Source organism: Papaver somniferum, chromosome 4 (genome assembly GCF_003573695.1).
Source record: "Papaver somniferum cultivar HN1 chromosome 4, ASM357369v1, whole genome shotgun sequence".
Classification (NCBI taxonomy): Eukaryota; Viridiplantae; Streptophyta; class Magnoliopsida; order Ranunculales; family Papaveraceae; genus Papaver; species Papaver somniferum.
In genome coordinates, this window is record NC_039361.1 from 9,740,633 (window position 1) to 9,759,419 (window position 18,787).

At 35.1% G+C, this 18,787-nt stretch overlaps 2 protein-coding genes across 2 annotated transcripts; one reads left to right on the top strand and one right to left on the bottom strand.

The window, feature by feature from the left end:
- Positions 1–579: 579 nt before the first annotated feature.
- Positions 580–3,402, bottom strand: LOC113274713 (cytochrome P450 87A3-like). Its single transcript, XM_026524102.1, has 9 exons — positions 3,122–3,402; positions 2,682–3,006; positions 2,462–2,605; positions 1,943–2,188; positions 1,740–1,829; positions 1,585–1,663; positions 1,309–1,415; positions 1,076–1,206; positions 580–968 (listed from the first exon to the last, which is right to left on the bottom strand). Exons 1-9 carry the CDS (start codon positions 3,340–3,342, stop codon positions 866–868), a joined length of 1,446 nt encoding a protein of 481 aa, XP_026379887.1. The 5' UTR covers positions 3,343–3,402; the 3' UTR covers positions 580–865.
- Positions 3,403–6,854: 3,452 nt separating this feature from the next.
- Positions 6,855–8,302, top strand: LOC113273514 (60S ribosomal protein L23A-like). Its single transcript, XM_026523207.1, has 3 exons — positions 6,855–6,916; positions 7,107–7,281; positions 7,989–8,302. The coding sequence occupies exons 2-3, from the start codon at positions 7,239–7,241 to the stop codon at positions 8,300–8,302; spliced, it is 357 nt and encodes a 118-aa protein (XP_026378992.1). The 5' UTR covers positions 6,855–6,916; positions 7,107–7,238.
- Positions 8,303–18,787: the final 10,485 nt, after the last annotated feature.

Genomic DNA, 18,787 nt, shown 5'->3' on the forward strand with positions numbered 1-18,787 from the left:
GGGGGATTGTTGGAAAACGATTAATAAAAAAATAATTTTTTAAAGTTTTAATAAAAAATTATAATTTATTGTTTTTTTTGTGAATGAAACTTTTTAGTCCCACATCGTGGAGTTTCCAATTTTTAGTAGTTTTAAGAAACTATATAACTTTTAGTCCCACATCGGGGAGTTTTTCTTCTTAAGTTGTATTTTCAATTATATAAAGAAATTCACTACTTTTGTAAAATCTATGGGAAAGGGGTTGCTCTATATTTTAGAGGGACCCCTAAGGGAAAATATTTTATAGCGTTTTTTAAGCATTCGCGATTTTCCTTAACGGTTTTTTCGGAGTTGCCAAGCTCAAGTTGAGCATCTACTACATATGCTAGTAGTAGATGTATTAGGGTGTTTTATCCTGGAGATATCCGTCCTGTGAGGGCTATAGCATCATTCTTGAGTGTAGCCGGGCGCTAATGTCTTAAGGACAGCGTGTTGAACACGTGACTCACTCTATTTTCCAAAGTTTTGCCTTGTTGCTGTTGCGGAGATACGGGGAACTTGTTCGTTTCGTCAAAGCAATCACTTCCATTATAAAGGAGCTAAGTATCAATAACTTTTGCTTATTTGATTTTTCTTTGTTTTTGATTATTGCACCCAACAGTATTTCCACCCCAAAAGACATCCTTGGGAAACTATTGGATGTAAATGGTAATTTATATCCCCAATCTATAAAAATATCCCCCAAAAGACTAGAGAACGAACATGCTGAGTTTATATATTTGAAATAAGATAACAAACTAAGTACTCACATCCAATACTTAGTTCTAACTTAGAAACGAGCACTTACACCACCAATCTGTGGTATTTACTAAATAACGGCCGAAGATTAGTTCTTGATCTGATCCTTTTCAGAGATCTTAACATGGAAACCGCTTCCGAACGATAAAGCAGGGTTACGGTAAGCATGTCCTCCTTTTAATTTTGTCCAACTGATGATCAACAAACGAAGACAGATTATCAGATTGCCAAAACCAAAAGTTTTATAAGATAAGTGAAGTGATCGGTAAGTTTGATCTGGTAGATCATACGTAGTTACCTGAACTTAGTGATCAAAACACGCATGAATATAGCCATTACTGCCTTGCTAAATTCTGCCCCTACACAATGTCTCAACCCTCCACCAAAGGGAATATAATCTCTCGATGGTGCATTTCTACCACCAATGTTCTGTTTGTATATATACACACACACTCAAAATCCACTTGTTACAAAATATGAACATGTTTAATTGCTCGAGCTTTCTATACGTAGTAATATTTATATACTTACATTCCATCTCCAAGGATTGAAGATACGTGGATCAGGAAACTTTTCAGGACTCATATGAACAGCAGAAGGAACAAGCATAATCGTCCATCCTTCTGGAATAGTATAACCTGCAAGCAAATAGAAAATCCATAAATATCTAAATCAATTTATTTTTTTATTCTTAAATTTTGTGTAAATAAGGAAAGTATTACTTTTTAAAAGACAGATGAACTGTTATATTATGCCCCTTGTTGACCCTTCTAACGTGTAGTACAAACAAAGATTGAAAATACATACCATTTACGTGAATATCTTTGATAACCTTTTTCAATATCCCGGGAAAAATATTAGACATCCTTAGCGTTTCATCAACAACCTGCCATATTCAAAATATTGTAACCAGATTGCTAAAATTCGATTATAATTGCACACGACAAATGATACAGACCTACCTGAGACATGAAAGTCTTTGATTTATATTTATCCCATGTAAGCGGAGAATCCGGATTCTTCGTGCTTTTAGCCAAATTGTCTTGCTCCTCCTAATTACAATTCGAAACATGAGTTAATTTCTTATTTCATTGCACAATTAACTATTTTAATTATTGGATCATTGTAGATTTAAGTAGATAAGCTTTGATGTGCCTTTACTGACCAGTAATTGATTAACCACAGCAGGGTGGTCTGTTAACAGTTCAAATGCTAACGTGAGATTTGTAGAAATGGTGGAAAAACTGGCAAGGAACATCCCAAATATGAAGTAAACAACAAAATCTTCGGTCAAAAATTCCATTGTTTTCATATCTTCTATGATTTGATCAAGAAAATCGCCTTTCTTTTCAGTTGAATTACGTCTCTCGCGCAATATATCCTTCATCAGTTGGATGGCCTTCTTTTTGTTCTAGAAATTAAAATGAACTCGCAGAAAAATTATAAGATAATCATAATCAAAAATAAGGTTAAATATTTTTGTTTGGTGTCTAGATTTTTACCAATTACGTACTTAAATGGAAATTAAGACTTAATAAAAGGTGGAACATGGATGTCAAGTGGCAACAGTTAGTCCAGGTACCATTTTCGATACTACTGAATACTACAAAAATGGAGTCCTGGTGAAAACCAACAAAAAATTGGCGCCTAAAATTGAAATTCAATATTTTCTCTTTCAAATTACCTTCATACACTTGTGATATGTAGTTCCGGGAACGTTTATAGGAACCGTCATTATACTATCAAAGAAGTCAGCAAACACGTTACCGACATTCATGTCCATCGGATCATAATTGAATAAGTGTTTCGCTGTAAGATCGAACACCATCTGTGCGTACAAGATGAGAAATGGGATCAATAAATGAAAATGTATGTAAGGCGTAATATCAAATAATAATGCATACTCTTGTGATTGATGCTTTAACTTCGAAAGAAGACTGAGTAGACCAAGATCGTAAATATCGATTAGCCGTGACTTCAATTTTAGGAAGAAGCTTCTCCTTGATGGTTTCAGTGCCAAATTGATTTAGGAGACAGTTTCTGAAGTATTTGAGAATGGTAAGATCAGCTGAAGATTCGATAGATTTTCCAAATATATCCCAGAATGAGTCCATGTACCATAGCTGTACTGTCTTTCGTTCTTGTTGGAATATGAAATGATTAAAATCTGGGTCTAGTGATACTACCACCTTATGAAACACTAAACTCGTCTTAAACACTGATCCGTATCTGATCATTCATGCATGAGATCAGTTCAAAAGTTAGCTTATAAGATATACTCAAATTATAGAGAAAAGAAAAAAAAAAAAAAAGGATAAAATTTTGGACAGTAATATATACACACCTGGCTAATCTCTTTTTGAAAAACATGGGCATGTCTAATGAGTTGTTGGGGATGAAGAACTGAATGGTTTCTCCGATCAAAGGTAATCCCATGGAACCAGGTGGGAGTTTTTCTCCATTACACTCTGGGTTTCTCCATCTATAAACATAATGAATGAAGCTAATCGTTACCAAACTTATGACAAATGGAACAATAGACCAAGTGTTGAGCATCGATATCATATCAGTAGTCCGTGAAGAAAAAAGGATGACGTATTACATGAAAGTTATATTGAAACTGAGAAAGCGTGCATACGTGTTTATATAGGTGTGTCGGAAATAATAAAAAGAAATGGTCACTTAAGTAATACACTTGCTCATTGGTGATAGCAATGGTTTATTTTCAACCATTTATTCTTCCGTTAGTCCGCGTTCAGTTTACCGTTTTTAAGGCATGTATAGAGTCGTGAATAGGGGGTCCGTATCTTCTGTGCCAATGAAACGGTGAGACACCTGAGCCCAACCAATAACATGGCGACACTTGTCTTCTTTTATTTGTTACACCAAAATCGGATACAGTTTCCTTGTTTCACTCTTCTAATCAGGAAACACAATCAAAATGTATGTGATTCAGTTACAGAGTTTGGAAAATATCATTAAATTTAGATCTAATTATCTCAATACATATACAAAAAGGCGCCATATGACGGATATACTCGTTCATAGTCCTAGCAAAAAAGGAAAGTACAGTATTAAAATTTTAATCACCAGCTATTGGAGCTTGATGCAAGTTTGAGGTGACTTACAATACAGGAAGAACCAATAAATAAAGTCAACGGAAAATAGTGATTTTCCAAAACCAGTTGTCCGTGCTATTGATAATAATTATCAAGCAGTGAACGGAATTAAACTGTAGTTGCAGGAAATCTTACAATACACCCCTCGTATGATTTTATCGTTGATCAGCTTATTTTTAGATTTACACTCTTAATTTTATTGATTAATTTTTGAATATTCTTACAAGAAAAATAAAGAAATCAAGAATGATCTTTGTTCTCAACTTTCTCTCTCTCCTATTTACTTATTTCTCACTCAAAAAAGATTTCTCCCCCATTTTACAACTCGAATGACTATTTATAAGGAAATACATAGTGGATGACAGTTAACCTGTCCTTTATTTTCGGATATGTTTCGCGATATTCTCGCAACCTTACAAATGTTAACTTCGCAAGCTCTCTAATTTTGCAAGACTATCACATCTTTCTCATGATATTTGCTGACGTTGTTTTCTGAAACTTTTCTACGACGCTATTGTGCAATTCCATTGATAATTTCGCTGAGACACAATTGTTGCGAGGATCTGATCCTACATAAACTGAAAGAGAAGGCAACTGGAACTACTTTTCTTAGGCCAAAGAACGCTTTGGAGAAAGCTACACAACCAAAGAACTACTTCCTAATTAGAAGAGTGAAATAAGGAAACTGTATCCGTTTTGGGTGTAACAAATAAAAGAAGGCAAGTGTCGTCATGTTATTGGTTGGGCACAGGTGGCTCACAATTCCTTTGGCACAGAAGATACGGACCCTGAATAGGGATGCATCATATATTGTTGTGGTATTGGCTATTATTATCGTATCAATCCCTACTGGTATAGGGATATTAGATATGGTGGTTTGGAGATATTAACGGATACCAACTCAGATGTATCCATATATGGGAAATTTGGAAAAATGTCCCAAAATCAGAGGCAACTTTGGAGAAATACCCCTTTATGGACAAGTTCGAAAAATACCTCTATCCAACTCAGTTAAGAGTCAATTTCTCATCCAGTGACCGGTCCATATCTCATTAGGCAAGATATCACCGTTATTGAACTGGTCTTTTTAGCCTTGCTTCACTTTATATTACCGTTCAGTTAAATTCATCTCCTTCTGGGGTATCCCGAGTTATCTCATTCCCATTTTCGTAAACAGAAAAACTGAAAGAAAAAAAAAACAAGGGAACGGGTTCCTTTATGTGAACGATTGAGAGATGAAGAAGAAATCCATTGATTTTCTATTTTGAAAAATGGTTGATCACATAGCAGCAATGAATGTGATGCCTTAAGCTATTGAAGCTTGAATTGCATGCGGCACGTGGATACAAAGACCCTTTATTATCATGATCAGCAAAGTTCGGTGATAAATCTAACTTGTTACATAAGGAAGAACCGAGATGGACGAAGTCTCAATAGAAAAGTGCAACTTAGATTATATTGGAAACAGTAATTGCAATTCTTCAGATGTGCATGGTCTAATACAGGACTGACACGTCTCGTATGACGAAGCAGCTACACTTCCCCAGTCTTCCACCAGGAGGTTATATTAGCCTGGGCCATCAATTTAACAAGTGAGATGGTGTGGGAAAACAAAGGTAGAATTGCGTAAGTGATTTTTACGTGGAGACTATCTTGTAGTATTCATCACTGTGTGAACGGAAATGATAGGTTTACCGATCCCATCTCCCCACGAAAATCCCGCCTCAAACATGTAACGGCCCCACTTTCACAAGTTACTATTGTCGATGGTGAGAACGCTTCCAAAACCGTCGGATTGCCCGATCGGGATTCATTGCGGGATTTAACTGCGGTGAGTGTATTATCTCTCTTGTGTGGATCTGATTGTGGGACATACCTCCACCACTACCAATCTAATTACTGGATTTATCCCGGTCAACGTAAAATCGTCGCTAGGATTAATTTCTTAGATTTATTCCTGTCAATGTAGAATCATTGTTTATTTTTTATCAGAACGTAGAATCATTGTTAGAATTAATCAATAGGTACAAATATGATACATCAGATACGACAAACGATATCCAGTTTGAAGCCAAAACTCGAGGCGCAAATCAGCTGGACAATCCTTTAGGAAGTAGAATATGCAAAGTGAAAAATACTAGAACCCCCAACTATATGGGTTCAAACATATAGAAGCCCCACTAAATGGATCATCCACTGTCAACTAGATACTTTAAGAAAATGATATTACTAGACCCAAAAAATCAAATTTTCTTCAGATCTGGTCCATAATTAATTATTACGAATTTTAATAATACCAAGGCTACCCTTTAATATTTATACAAGAGGAATAACAGAAGATACTTTCATTTTCTATTTCATTTTCTTTCTCCGTCTAAAACCAGAGTTGCTCTCATAGATTCATTTTCTAGGGTTTTATCTATTCGGTTGTACAAGATCTAATCTTCTGATTTGATTTCACATCAACAATTTGCAAGCAAATCGATCTGTGATTTAGAAAGAATCAATTATGTATAGAGATTTTTGTTCTACTCTATCTTCTGCTAAAGGAATTTAGTGGTTTTCGATCTATGTCATCTATGGATGCCGATGTACGACGAAGAGGAAAAAATGACATCAATCTCTACTTCTGTATCTGTATCTACTGATGATGTTTGTAGATCATCATTTGTTTGTGAATAAGTCGAAATCGAGATGCAGAGACAATGGAATTCGTCATCAACTATTAGATCTGAAGATTCAACAACAAAAAGTGAGAAAGATAAGTTTCTCCCTTCTAATCCTGTTTAATTCAATTAAAATTCCTAGTTATGTGATCCGAAAATAAAATTGACTCTAATTTGTTGTTTCGAAGCTACTTCAGGTAAGGTTTTCTATTTAATTCAATAGGTTTTCCTAATTTAGTAGTTCTACTTTCTTAGTTTGATAAGGTTCTGATTTTTGTTTCGTTGACTTTATTCAGATCGGAGAAGAACATTATTTTTATTGAATCAACAGGTTTTGAATCTAGGTATGTTTAGGTTTGTTGTTTGTTTCTGCCGATTTGTTGATAATACTAGTTAAATTCTCCATTTAATAAAAACGCTGATCTCTCATAATTCTAATGGATCTAGTTGTGGACTCTTGTTGGTGTTTTTATGTTGCTTATCTTGACTATATATGTTGAGTTTGGTTAACGAATCTATGGTGGTGTTGATGGTGGAGATGCAGAATCTGGAGGAGTATGAGGAGGATGTGGTGGTAGAGGTGGTGGTATTGGAGCAGGTTTGAAGGAGGATTTTGAAGTCAGTGGTGGTGTTTTTCAGAATTGATGAATTGAAGGAGATGATGAGAAGATAAAGGATGAACTATTTTAAGTTTCTACTACTGGTGCTAGTGGTGACAGGTAATTAGCTGATTTCACAAGGTTCTCTTCTTTTTTAAATGTTTATGTTTTTTTTGTGATCAAGGTTAACTTGTTCTGATAAATTTACTACGGTAGCATCCCTGTCAATGATTGGTTTTTATTGTTGACTTATGCATCCTTGTAAAGGTAGTATATGGATTTTGTAATGTATATCAAAGGGGTCAATGCTTTCCGTTGAATGAATGTATATCAAAAGGTAGTATATGGATATAGGTCTGCACATTACATCTGTTTAACTGCACATTAGACAAGCCATATGCATGACAGTTTGCACATTTAACTAGCATTGGCAGACTATATATGTGTAACTAGTAGTTACACATCTAATCAAATGTGTAATTTCTAGGTACACAAGCTAAATGAATGTGTATCTACTAGTTACACATGCAAATTAGATGTGTGACTTATAGTTACACATGTTAATTTGATGGTATATGCATATGTAACCTAATATGAAACTTCTATCTAACTGTAACATTTTTAATTTTACCTTCTTTTTGTAGAGTCTGTAACTCTATAAGGGTGAACTATTAAGTTTTGTATACTTTCTCTAGTTTATTCAGTTATGAGATAGATTTGACTATTCTGTGTCCATTGGTTTTTGATTTTTGGATGTCCTATTTTGTTCATTTGTATGAGAAGTGTTCTAGCTGCTATGGTACTGATATCATTTGCTTGTCATGTAGTTACTAAGAAGGCTGACCCCAAGGTGCTGGCTAACAAAGCTTCCAAGGCTGTCAAAGCTGGAGCATCAACCATTAAGAAGAAGGCTAAGAATATCTGCACATCAGTCATATTTCACAGGCCAAAGACATTGCAGAAGGCAAGGAATCCCAAGTACCAATATATTAGTGCACTACCAAGGAACAAGCTGGACCATTACCAGATCCTGAAATACCCACTCACCACCGAGTCCGCAATGAAGAAGATTGAAGACAACAAGAAGAAGAAAACAAGGATGCTTTCAAGAAGATGTACAACATCCAGACAGATAAAGTGAACACCGTTATCAAGTAAGCCTTCTTGATTACTTACGACTAGCTACTTCTTTTTCTTGAAAGGTAGTATATGGATATAGGTCTGGAATGGTTTCACTTAACTCATACATCTGTTTAACTGCACATCACACAAGCCATATGCATGACAATTTGCACGTTTAACTAGCATTGGCAGACTATGGATGTGTAACTAGTAATTACACATGCTAATTAAATATGTAACTTGTAGGTACACAAGCCAAATAAATGTGTATCTACTAGTTACACATGCAAATTAGATGTGTAACTTATAGTTACACATGCTAATTTGATGGGATATGCATATGTAACTTATAGTTACACATGCTAATTTGATGGGATATGTTATAGTGGTTATATTTATGAAATTGAGAAAAGAACATCAAGTCCTAGTAGTAGGGAGTAGTAGTGGATGCAGATTAGACTAATTAGATGCAGGTTATACTTATAGTTACACATAATAATTAGATGTGTAATTTCTAGTTACACATGATGATTGTATGTGTAACTTATGCTAATATGCATGTGTAACTATTTTTTACATGTGTAACTACTGATTACACATGCATTTTGTTTTCCTGGGTTCATATCTATACCCTGCTGAATCAGTTGTGTGATCATTTTTTGCGATATTAATGTGCTAGCACAAGGTTCCCAGGTGTTTGTATTATTCTGCCATTATAATTACTGTCTGAAGCTTTACTTTCTGTTGCTTAAAATGTCCTTCGTCATCGATAATATGAAAATGGCTTAGGTACATCTAGACTAGCGTTGTAAAACGTCTTTCTGTTAATACAGTGCTAACAACGTCTTTCTGCTGAAGCAGTGATATCTTAATTAAGAGCTTCTCATTCACTTGCAAGGTTAACTGTATTATTTTATGACTGGTAATTGCTTGATAGTCACCTCTCGTTTTTGCTAGTGTTATTCATTTAGAGATGGATTTGCTGATTTTATGTTGACATATCTAAGTCAGATGCATGTGTAACTCCTAGTTACATAATTCAGATGCATGTGTATCTGCAAGTTACACATGTTAATTAGATGTGTAACTTTTACTTACACATACTGATTTTGGGTACACATATCAATATGTATGTGTAACTCCTAGTTACACTAGTCATATGCATGTGTAACTGCTAGCTACACTAGCCAGATGAATGTGTATCTCCTAGTTACACATGTTATATGCATGTGTAACTCTCAGTTACACAATTCAAATGCATGTGTAACCGCTAGCTACACTAGTCAGATGCTTGTGAAACTGAAATATACATTGTTTTATGTACTGTTCATTTTAATCGTATAAATACTGATTGCTTGTTGTTATATTTCAGGTTTTAGATAACTTCATAAAAGCTAATTGCTTAAACGTGGTAATGGTCTCGCTGGAACTGGAGTTGACGCTGAATACACAAGTCAGATGCATGTGTAACTCTCAGTTACACTAGATAGACACATATGTAACTCTCAATTACACTAAACGGATGCGTGTGTAACTTCTAGTTACACATGCTAAGAAATTATTGTAAATGAATATTAAAGTAATAACTTTTTTTTTGTGTTTTTTTTTTTGATGTCTATTTATTTGCATATATATACAAGTGTAACTTTGCATTACACATATCATAAGGATGTGTAACTTCTGGTTACACATGCCATATGCATGTGTAACTTCTGTTTACACCTTCGCACTGTATTTTAATAATTTCGGGCCTAGATTTAATAATTTTGGGCCTAGATTTAAATTTTATTTAATTATGGGCTTGACAATATGCATAAGGGTATCAAGGTCTTTTAAAAACTCGGGGCCTAGATTTAAACTTTTTTTAATTAAGGGCCTCATATTATGGGTTATCCATGGGTTGGGCCTGAGCCTAATTTCCCCAAATGCAAATACTTTACCCATTTAGGAATGGGCGCTGCTACACTTATCGACGCTAAATCCTGCAAAACGTCCCGATTAGGGAATGGACGCATGAGATCAGAACTCTAAACACTTGGATTGGTAAAGGGCATTTGTGGGACCAACCCAGTATTACACGGGGGCTGGGAAGAACAGACACTGACACGAAACACGGACACGACGCGACACGAATACAGGGACCGGAAAAAATTCAAAATCATCACGACACTAACACGTCTATATATGCATTAATAAAATTGGTTTTATATACTAAGATCATAGTGATATAATATATTAAATACATTAATCACGCAAATACATGAGAAAAGCTCAATTTTATGCCGTTAGGTTAGCTCACATATAGAAAAATTAACTATTATACGGATTTCCTTGACACACTAGGTTACCAAACTACTAAAATGAATATAGATTTTTACACATGTGTCATGCATTGTCCCACACACGTCTTGTATCCGCCGCGCATCTGACGCTGACACTGCGCAATACTGATGTGTCGGTACTTCACTTCACGGGGACCAAAAATCGGGAGTATGGCCCGGTCAACCAATCATTTCCGTTTAGGAACACGGTGGGTCTCTGGCTAACACTGATATCCTGTTTGGTTTGGTTTCGGTTCGTTTCTTAAATGTGATTCTGACACGTAAGCTTTGGGATAAGGTAGTTAAAGGGTAGTTAAAGTGTTAATGTGTATACCGGGTACTGGAAAGTTATTGTGGTCAGTGTGTGGTCTTGTCTGTCTCTAGTCTAGTCGAAGTGAACAGTGATATGTACATCCTGTGTCGTAAATGGGGATAGGACGCCATCCATACGCAACTTTCAGAACCCATGCACCATTTTGTGGTTCGATGAGCAAGAGGCAGCCAGACCCTATACATCTGCAACTGGAAAGTTCGTTTTAACGCTCATCAGAGAGCAAAGTATAAGTGCGACCAATTACATCAATCCATGGGACAGCTGACTGGCACACCAACACACCCCAGTACAACTGTACAAGAGGACTGACTGGTACACCAAACGCTAATTAAATTTACGGGTATCAGTATCAGATAAAAAGGTGTGGGATGGAGTCTTTGGCGCCAAGCTACTATCTATGACCATCAAACTCCGTCCTAATTAAGCGCATTGGTTTAGTGATAATCATGTCATTTACTCCGTAGTACGCGACAGCAAGGCAGTTGGGAATTCAGTTAGATGCATGTGCCTGGCAAGACGTGTTGGATACGTCGGTGGTTTTGAGTTTTAGGTGACTCAAACCAGACTTGTCGGTGGAAGAAAGTTGGGATAAACCTAACTTCAGTTGGCCACTTTGGGATTACCATATGGCTAAAAGCCTGTTTGGATGCGCATTCAGTTCTCACTGACAAGTTAGTTTGGATATAGAATTTAATTGCAAAGTTATGGAAATTTTATTCATGTAAGCTAAGTAACGTAATCTATATCAATAGCCCATGAGAGAACCTGGAAATCATGTAAGAAGCTTTTTCTTTTATCTTGTATTTTGTAATGACTTAAAACCTCGATGTGCGAGTCGTATGTGTCGTAACTTGGTGGTCTTCGTAGTTGCAGTCTCGACGTGTTCAAAAATAGATAGTCAAGATGAATAAGATTCTTTTTGGTTGTATTGCCCACAAATTAGAATTCTATAAACATCGTGTGAATGACAAGAAAATATGAACAAACTTTGGCAAATCAATTCACAACATTGAAGGAGTTTTTTATTACTCAGATGTTTAGGATCCCTCGAAAAATGTATCACTAAGAGTAAGAGGGAATCATATGTTCGTGTCGCTTATTGATGACTATTAAGACGCGTATGATGCACACCATAAGGCATACAAGTGATGTCCTAAACTTATTTGTGAAGCGGGAGAATGCAACTGACATTCAAACTAGAAGAAGATCAAGGTACTATGTTCGGACAACGACAGGGAGTACAAAAGTGATCAGTTCTTGCAACTATTTCAGGATGAGGGTACACAAAGGAACTTCACAACGAAGAAGAAACGACAACAAAATGGGGTAGCTGAACGCATAAATCGTACTTTGCTAGAGAAGGTATGATGCACTGATGCTGGATTTGGTAAAGCATTTTTGGCCGAGGCAGTTATATATGTGTGCTTCCTCATTAAAAGGTTTCCATCAGGTATATATATTTGAAGGTAAAAATCCAAAGGAGGACTGGTATGGTAAGCCAGCTTATGACTATGACTCAATTCATATTTTTGGTTGTCCTGCTTGGTATTAAGTTAATGACAACAAACTTGATAGTCGTGTTGTTAAAATAATCTTGATGGGTGTGAAAAAAGGTGTGAAAGGTTTCTAAATTTGGAATCCAGTAGAGAAGAAGATATTCATGATTACAGACGTTACATTTGATGACTTGTGTATGGTGAAGTTTTGGGGTTCTTGGAATGGTGAAGAACACTACCAACACCAGTGAGTGTTTGCAGAAGATGGAGATTGATGCAGATCCACTACTTCAAGATAAGTCTATATCTATATATGACACCTAACTTCGATGGCGTGACGTTTACAAGGGACGTAACTACTGAAGTTCTAAGTGATATCGACGTTGTTAATGAAGAAGAACGAGAAGAAGTAGAAGATACAGAAGTTACGTCCACTGAGACCATAACAACTAGCAAACCAAGAAGAAAAACTATGAAACCTGGTTGGATAGATGATTTTGTAGAATATGCATTACCAGTTGCTGAAGAAGGTAGTTCTTATACCTATTTTGGAGTTGCACGCAATATAATAGGTGAAAAACAGTAAGATGCTATGTAGGGTTATATGGGTGTAAATAGGTACATGCAAAGAAAAAAGGATCTTAGTTGAATTAAGTATGCTGCAACGTAAGGTTAGCTGCGAAAGGTTATGTTGAAAGAGAATTGATTGACTATAATGAGGTGTTCTTTCTAGTTGTGAAGCATTCATCAATCTGAATTTTGTTAGCCTTGATAGCACAATATGATTTAGATCCAGTTCAGCTAGATGTCAAGACGACATTCTTACATGGTGCTATCTAGAAGAAGGGATATATATGCTCAGGAGAGTGGGTTCAAGGTTGCTGGAAAAAAAGATTGTGCATGTAAGATGAAAAGATAGTTGTATGGGCTGAAATAGTCTCCAAGACAGTGATACAACTGATTTGATAAGTCTATGATTAGTCAGACATACCAAGTAACTCGTTATGACCATTGTCTATACTCCAAGAAGCTTTGTTATAGATCTTTCATATATTTTCTATTGTATGTCAATAATATGTTGTTCGAATAACATGAAAGAGATTGAGAATTTGAAACACAAATTATCAACCGAGTATAACATGAAAGATTTGGGAGAAGCTAAAAAGATTCTTGACATGGAGACTCAACGTGATAGATAAAATGGTAAAGTTCGTTTGTCTCATAAGGCATATTTGAAGAAAGTGTTACAGAAAATTGGTGTTTGTAAAGAAACAAAATCTATAAATACTTATATTTCTTCTCTTTATAAGTTCAATGATGATATGTCTCATACTACTGAAGAAGAGCGAGAGTTTATGACCTAAATCTCATATGCTAATGTTGTTGGGAGTTTGACGTAACCAATGATATGACGAGGCCTGATATTTCACATGCAGTATGTATGATCATCCATTATCTTCTTTGCCAGAAATGCTAGAAGAATAACACATTCTGCTTGAGAAGATCAATACAAAAGACAATCAAGCTGATATGTTAACGAAAATGGTATGCGGCGTCAAGTTTCATTATAGCTCGAAATTGATCCACATTTTTCCAATTTCGTGAGATACCCTTTTGGATAGAGGTTCTCGGAAGCTGGTTGAGCCTTTGGTGCAATTGACATAGGAAAAAAGGGTATCACATACCGTCGGTTTGATTCATTGCACAATACATGTTGGCAGCCTTTGGTGCAATCAATGTCGGAAGACAAAGGTGATTTGATGTATTGATCGTCTCATGCATAAATCCGTGATCCACGATGCAAAATTATCGAATATAAGTCGGCGAATTTTATTTTGAAATCAATTTGATAACCAGTTCATAACAGCTAAAATCCCTAAAATACTTCCAAAAGGGAAATGATAAACTTTTTTTTTTTTTTGAAGTGGTGAGTCCCAGAAAAAATTTGTGGGACTCAACAGAAAATTTGTATGTGAGAAGCGATTTTGGAGGGGTTTAGTGAGGACGGTCCATCGATCATTTTTGTGATATTAATACGTGATATTCTTTTTCTAGTTAAATACAAAGGACCTAGCCCATATAGACATATATATCACGTCGTAGTATACCATAGAACAAATTAAAATATTATGATGCCACGAAGATGATATATACATGGAGTAGTATCAAACATTCAAATCTTACGAGGTATTTTAAAAATGATTTGAGGCATGAAGAAGATACATATAAGTTTTTATACTCCCTCTGTTTCACTTTAGATGAGTGTTTAGGGTTATTTTTTGTTCCACATTACTTGATAGTTTTCATATTTTTCCCATAAAACTACCATCAATACCCTCACATTTTGTGTTGGAACCATAAGTTTATTTTTAAACACACTAATAGCAATTAATGTTTGAAAACTTTTTTCAAAGACATAGATAGAACTTTTTTATATCTCTCTATTTCTTAATCTGCGTGAAAACTCCAAAAACGTCATCTAAAATGGAACGGAGGGAGTATCTTTTTTCGTTTCTTTTTTTAGGTATTTATAAAGTTGATTTATGTCAATTGTGACAGTGAAAAATGTTGGAATCTTGCAACAATTGAAGAAACGTCAGATGTATCAAACAATAATATAAAGAACAGTATCAAACAACTCTACCACGAACAAATTGATGAGGGCAGAATCACAGGTTCAACAAGCTGTCCTTAACACATTAGTTCGCGGGTATACTCTGAAGTAATGTTAAACCCCAACGTGCGAAGATGTGTCCAGGATAAGACTGCCCGATATAACTTGAGTTAGCACAACGCAAGTTACCCACTCTTGAACTCAGCAACAGGGATGGAAGCAAAACGCCGCACAAAATATAAGAAGAAGAAGAAAAGTAGACCTAGAGATAGTCGCTGCTTGTGTGTTTTTTAAAAACAGAATTTCGAGTCATATTTATAGGATGAGATACTTGCAAATCAAGTTAGGTTTTTTTTTTTTGTTTTCTTTAAAAACAAGTAAAACTCGTAAAAGGAATTTCCCACAAATAAAACTCTTAAAAAATAATTTTGGAATTAAATTCCTAAAGAAAAAATTCTCCAAAAAGTAAATCCGAATAGGAAAGGGACTTGGTGCATGGTATACGCGTATATCGCATGGGTCAAAATTTGTATTTTTGCCCACCCGCTCCACCCACTCCACCCACGTTTTACAATTCATACATAAGTGTATGATTATATAGTGGAGCTCCTCTTTAGTTTTCCACAATGTGGGACTAAAGGTTCCACTTCATTCACCCAAAAATGAGTGAGTATCCTTAGACCCTTAGGTCATTAGATCAAACCATACCAAGACCATAAAATCTTTTTAATTAAAACTCATTTTCTCCAACAAAAAATAGTAATGACAATTTCTTAAAAAAATTGTAGTCATAAAAGAAATCAACCGCGGAAGAATAAACTGAAATCAATGGGGTCAATAAGGTTATGGACATTCACTTTCTCGCTTGGATAAACGTGCGTACAATTCTTCAGAAAAAGAAGAACATGTTTGATAACTTTTTCGCGTACTTTATCATAGCTCTATTAAAACATAAGGTTAGAAAAGATGTTTAACTCTATTTTTTTATGAGAAGAAAGATATGCGATTTTAGGGTTATCTCAAAACAGCCGTGGATCCTTCGATATTTTTCTTGGATGCCAATACTACTAAAATACCTTCTGAAAAACTTAAAATCTTACTCAACTACGGTTTCTGAGTCACTCTTCAATGAATTTTAACCTTCGCAGCTTCCTAAACCCTGCGTAAAAGGTAATATCCTTTCAATCAATATCTAAGAGATATTTGAATATCTATAGTGGGTTGATTATTGTCTAAACAATCTTATTTGACACATGGTTCTTCTTACTCCTTATCAAATTTATGACTTTAATTCGTTATAATCTCAAAGCTTTATCACTGAAAACACTCTCACATGTGGAAAAATGATTTATAGTCTTTTATTTTCTCATCACAGGAAGATATATTGAACATTAAAACTATTAGTTCATGTTCCTGGCTTCATGCACTTCTAGCAATAGTCTAAGGGTTTCAACCATAGTTATTAACATCAATCAATTGCACGAGTCTATACAACAATTTATGAAGTTAGTTTTGAATATTATAGGAATAAAACTTGTTCGAAATTGCTACCATTTGTGGGACACTCATGCGAGTATACGCTGCTACCTTAGGCAATTTTTTTAATGACTTCTTAAGAGTTCAAATGAAAATTCATTTCCCTACACCGTTGTTTGACAAGAGCGAGATGACTTCGCTTTTACATCATATTTTTATTTAAAATATTTTCCTACCTTTTTATCTCATTGCAATTCCACCGGGCGTGATATATGGGAAACTATAAGCGTAGACCTGCTACGTTGATACCTAAAATAACTCTCGTGAAAAAATGAAAGAAATACTAAAGGACAAACAAGATGATAACATGAAAAAATCAGTCAAGAAACAATATGTGCCAAGGACTGTTGACGGTAATAAAATATAGCTAATGATTACCGTTGAATAAAAATGGATCAAATGCTAATGAAGTGAATGATGGTACAAATATAAATGGGGAGCCTGATTAATGCACAGGTTGTAGGTGATGCTTACGTTGAGGTAATTAAGGGTTGTTTATATTAACTCTCAGAGAAGTGAAACTACCATTAGAGTGAATACGCTCAATGTCAGCAGTGCTCAACTTGGATTTGTTGGAATATAACGCTTCAAGCATCTAATCATGCCATAAAATAGTTGAGAACCAAGATTGTGAACGAAAGATACCATATTAATGTTATTAATAATGTGACTTTTGGCTCATTGAAAGAAACTATGCTGCTTTATCTGGGGAGGAATGTGATGTTTATTCACTAAAAGCAAGAAATAGAGAATGTTAAAGGAGAGGTTACCAAGTATACCATCAATTTTTTCGTTCGCCAATCTGTATGGATAAAACTTAATACAACTGCAAGTGAGCTTAAAGCAAATACCCTCGAACAAGTTGTATATAGAGTTTTTCTCTTTTCTCTTCCACAATTAATAAGTTAGCCAAAAAGTACGTGAACCTGATTGTGTACAAGGGTTCTTGGACGATCTCAAAAATAAAAATCCAAGATCAGTCTATTCGTATCCAAATTAAGAGTTTCTGAACACTAACAAGTATGAAGATGTAATCTATCTTTCAAGATATGAATTCAACAAGAACAAGTCTTGTTTTTTTATCTCAATTCATATGGACTTACACTATCTAGATTGATTGCGTACTACTTGTGCTATTCTTATTATAAATACAAAATAATATGATGTGGAAATAGAAAAAAACAATAAGTTTTTTTAACGAGTAAAACTGCACCTGCAGAAAAACTCTGGGACCTCGTCCAGCTTTTAACACCATACTGTAGTAAGCCTCTACATAACCTAGCCTACTATCAGACTTCAGACTGGAATGTAGTTAATAACGAATTAATCCTCCAAGTAATTCATATTGCACTTGATTCCCTTAGCTGACGTCCTTTATAGCCTAAGAGTTTCATCATCCTGAATTAAGACTTTTGATACCAATGTGCCTCTAACATTTAAGCCTATTTGTTTTCCCTTTTGATTTTTCAATCTAGGTTTGGGAATATATTGTCAATAGACAAAGTATCTTATAAGATAACAAAGAGGATTGAGTAACAAAAGGTTTTAACAAAACCATTGACAAAACATATTAACCATGTGATCTTATACATCCGACAGATAATATTTTTGATAACAAGGCACATAATATAGTTTTGAGATGCGTTTGGCTTAATCACAAGGACAAAATATTTTGTTTAGTTTCCTTAGTGCATATCCCGGAGTGAAAACCTTAAGAAAATCGTCAACCTCTGCTATGCATTCGGTGATGATCTATCCATTATCATCCAAGCTTTTTCCATTCTAAATTATTGTTGATGCCTCCTTTTCTTCTCAAGTTTATTATTTTGGATTCATGGTAAAACAATACTATAAGAATACCCTAAAAGAAAAGGACGAGTTAATGGAAAGATTGAGAGCTTTTGCCTCTTCCTCTCAAAGCACATTAAATGGATTCAAGACGATTCACTATCATAAAAAAAATCTCGTGTAAACAGAAGATAAAATCGAGATGATTGCACTAAAAATAAATTTGCATTAAAAACCATAATACAAAACACCATACTAATAACAGAATTCGAGTGACTCGCATAAATTGAGCAACGAATATAAGTTAAGAGGAATAAATTGGGAAAAAATAAATAGAAGGGAAGGTGCCTTCTCATTATTCTCGATTCTTCGTTCCTGCCATTACAATACAACTACAGGATATGTTAGTTTATAT

Bases quoted from the DNA above. Each gene is read 5' to 3' on its own strand.
- LOC113274713 (XM_026524102.1), bottom strand. From the start codon at position 3,342: ATGATATCGATGCTCAACACTTGGTCTATTGTTCCATTTGTCATAAGT. The intron at 2,606-2,681 runs GTATGCATTATT...TTGTACGCACAG, and splicing joins TTAAAGCATCAATCACAAGA to ATGGTGTTCGATCTTACAGC. The intron at 1,416-1,584 runs GTATGTATTTTC...ATTTGCTTGCAG, and splicing joins CAAAGATATTCACGTAAATG to GTTATACTATTCCAGAAGGA.
- LOC113273514 (XM_026523207.1), top strand. From the start codon at position 7,239: ATGAACTATTTTAAGTTTCTACTACTGGTGCTAGTGGTGACAG. The intron at 7,282-7,988 runs GTAATTAGCTGA...CTTGTCATGTAG, and splicing joins ACTGGTGCTAGTGGTGACAG to TTACTAAGAAGGCTGACCCC.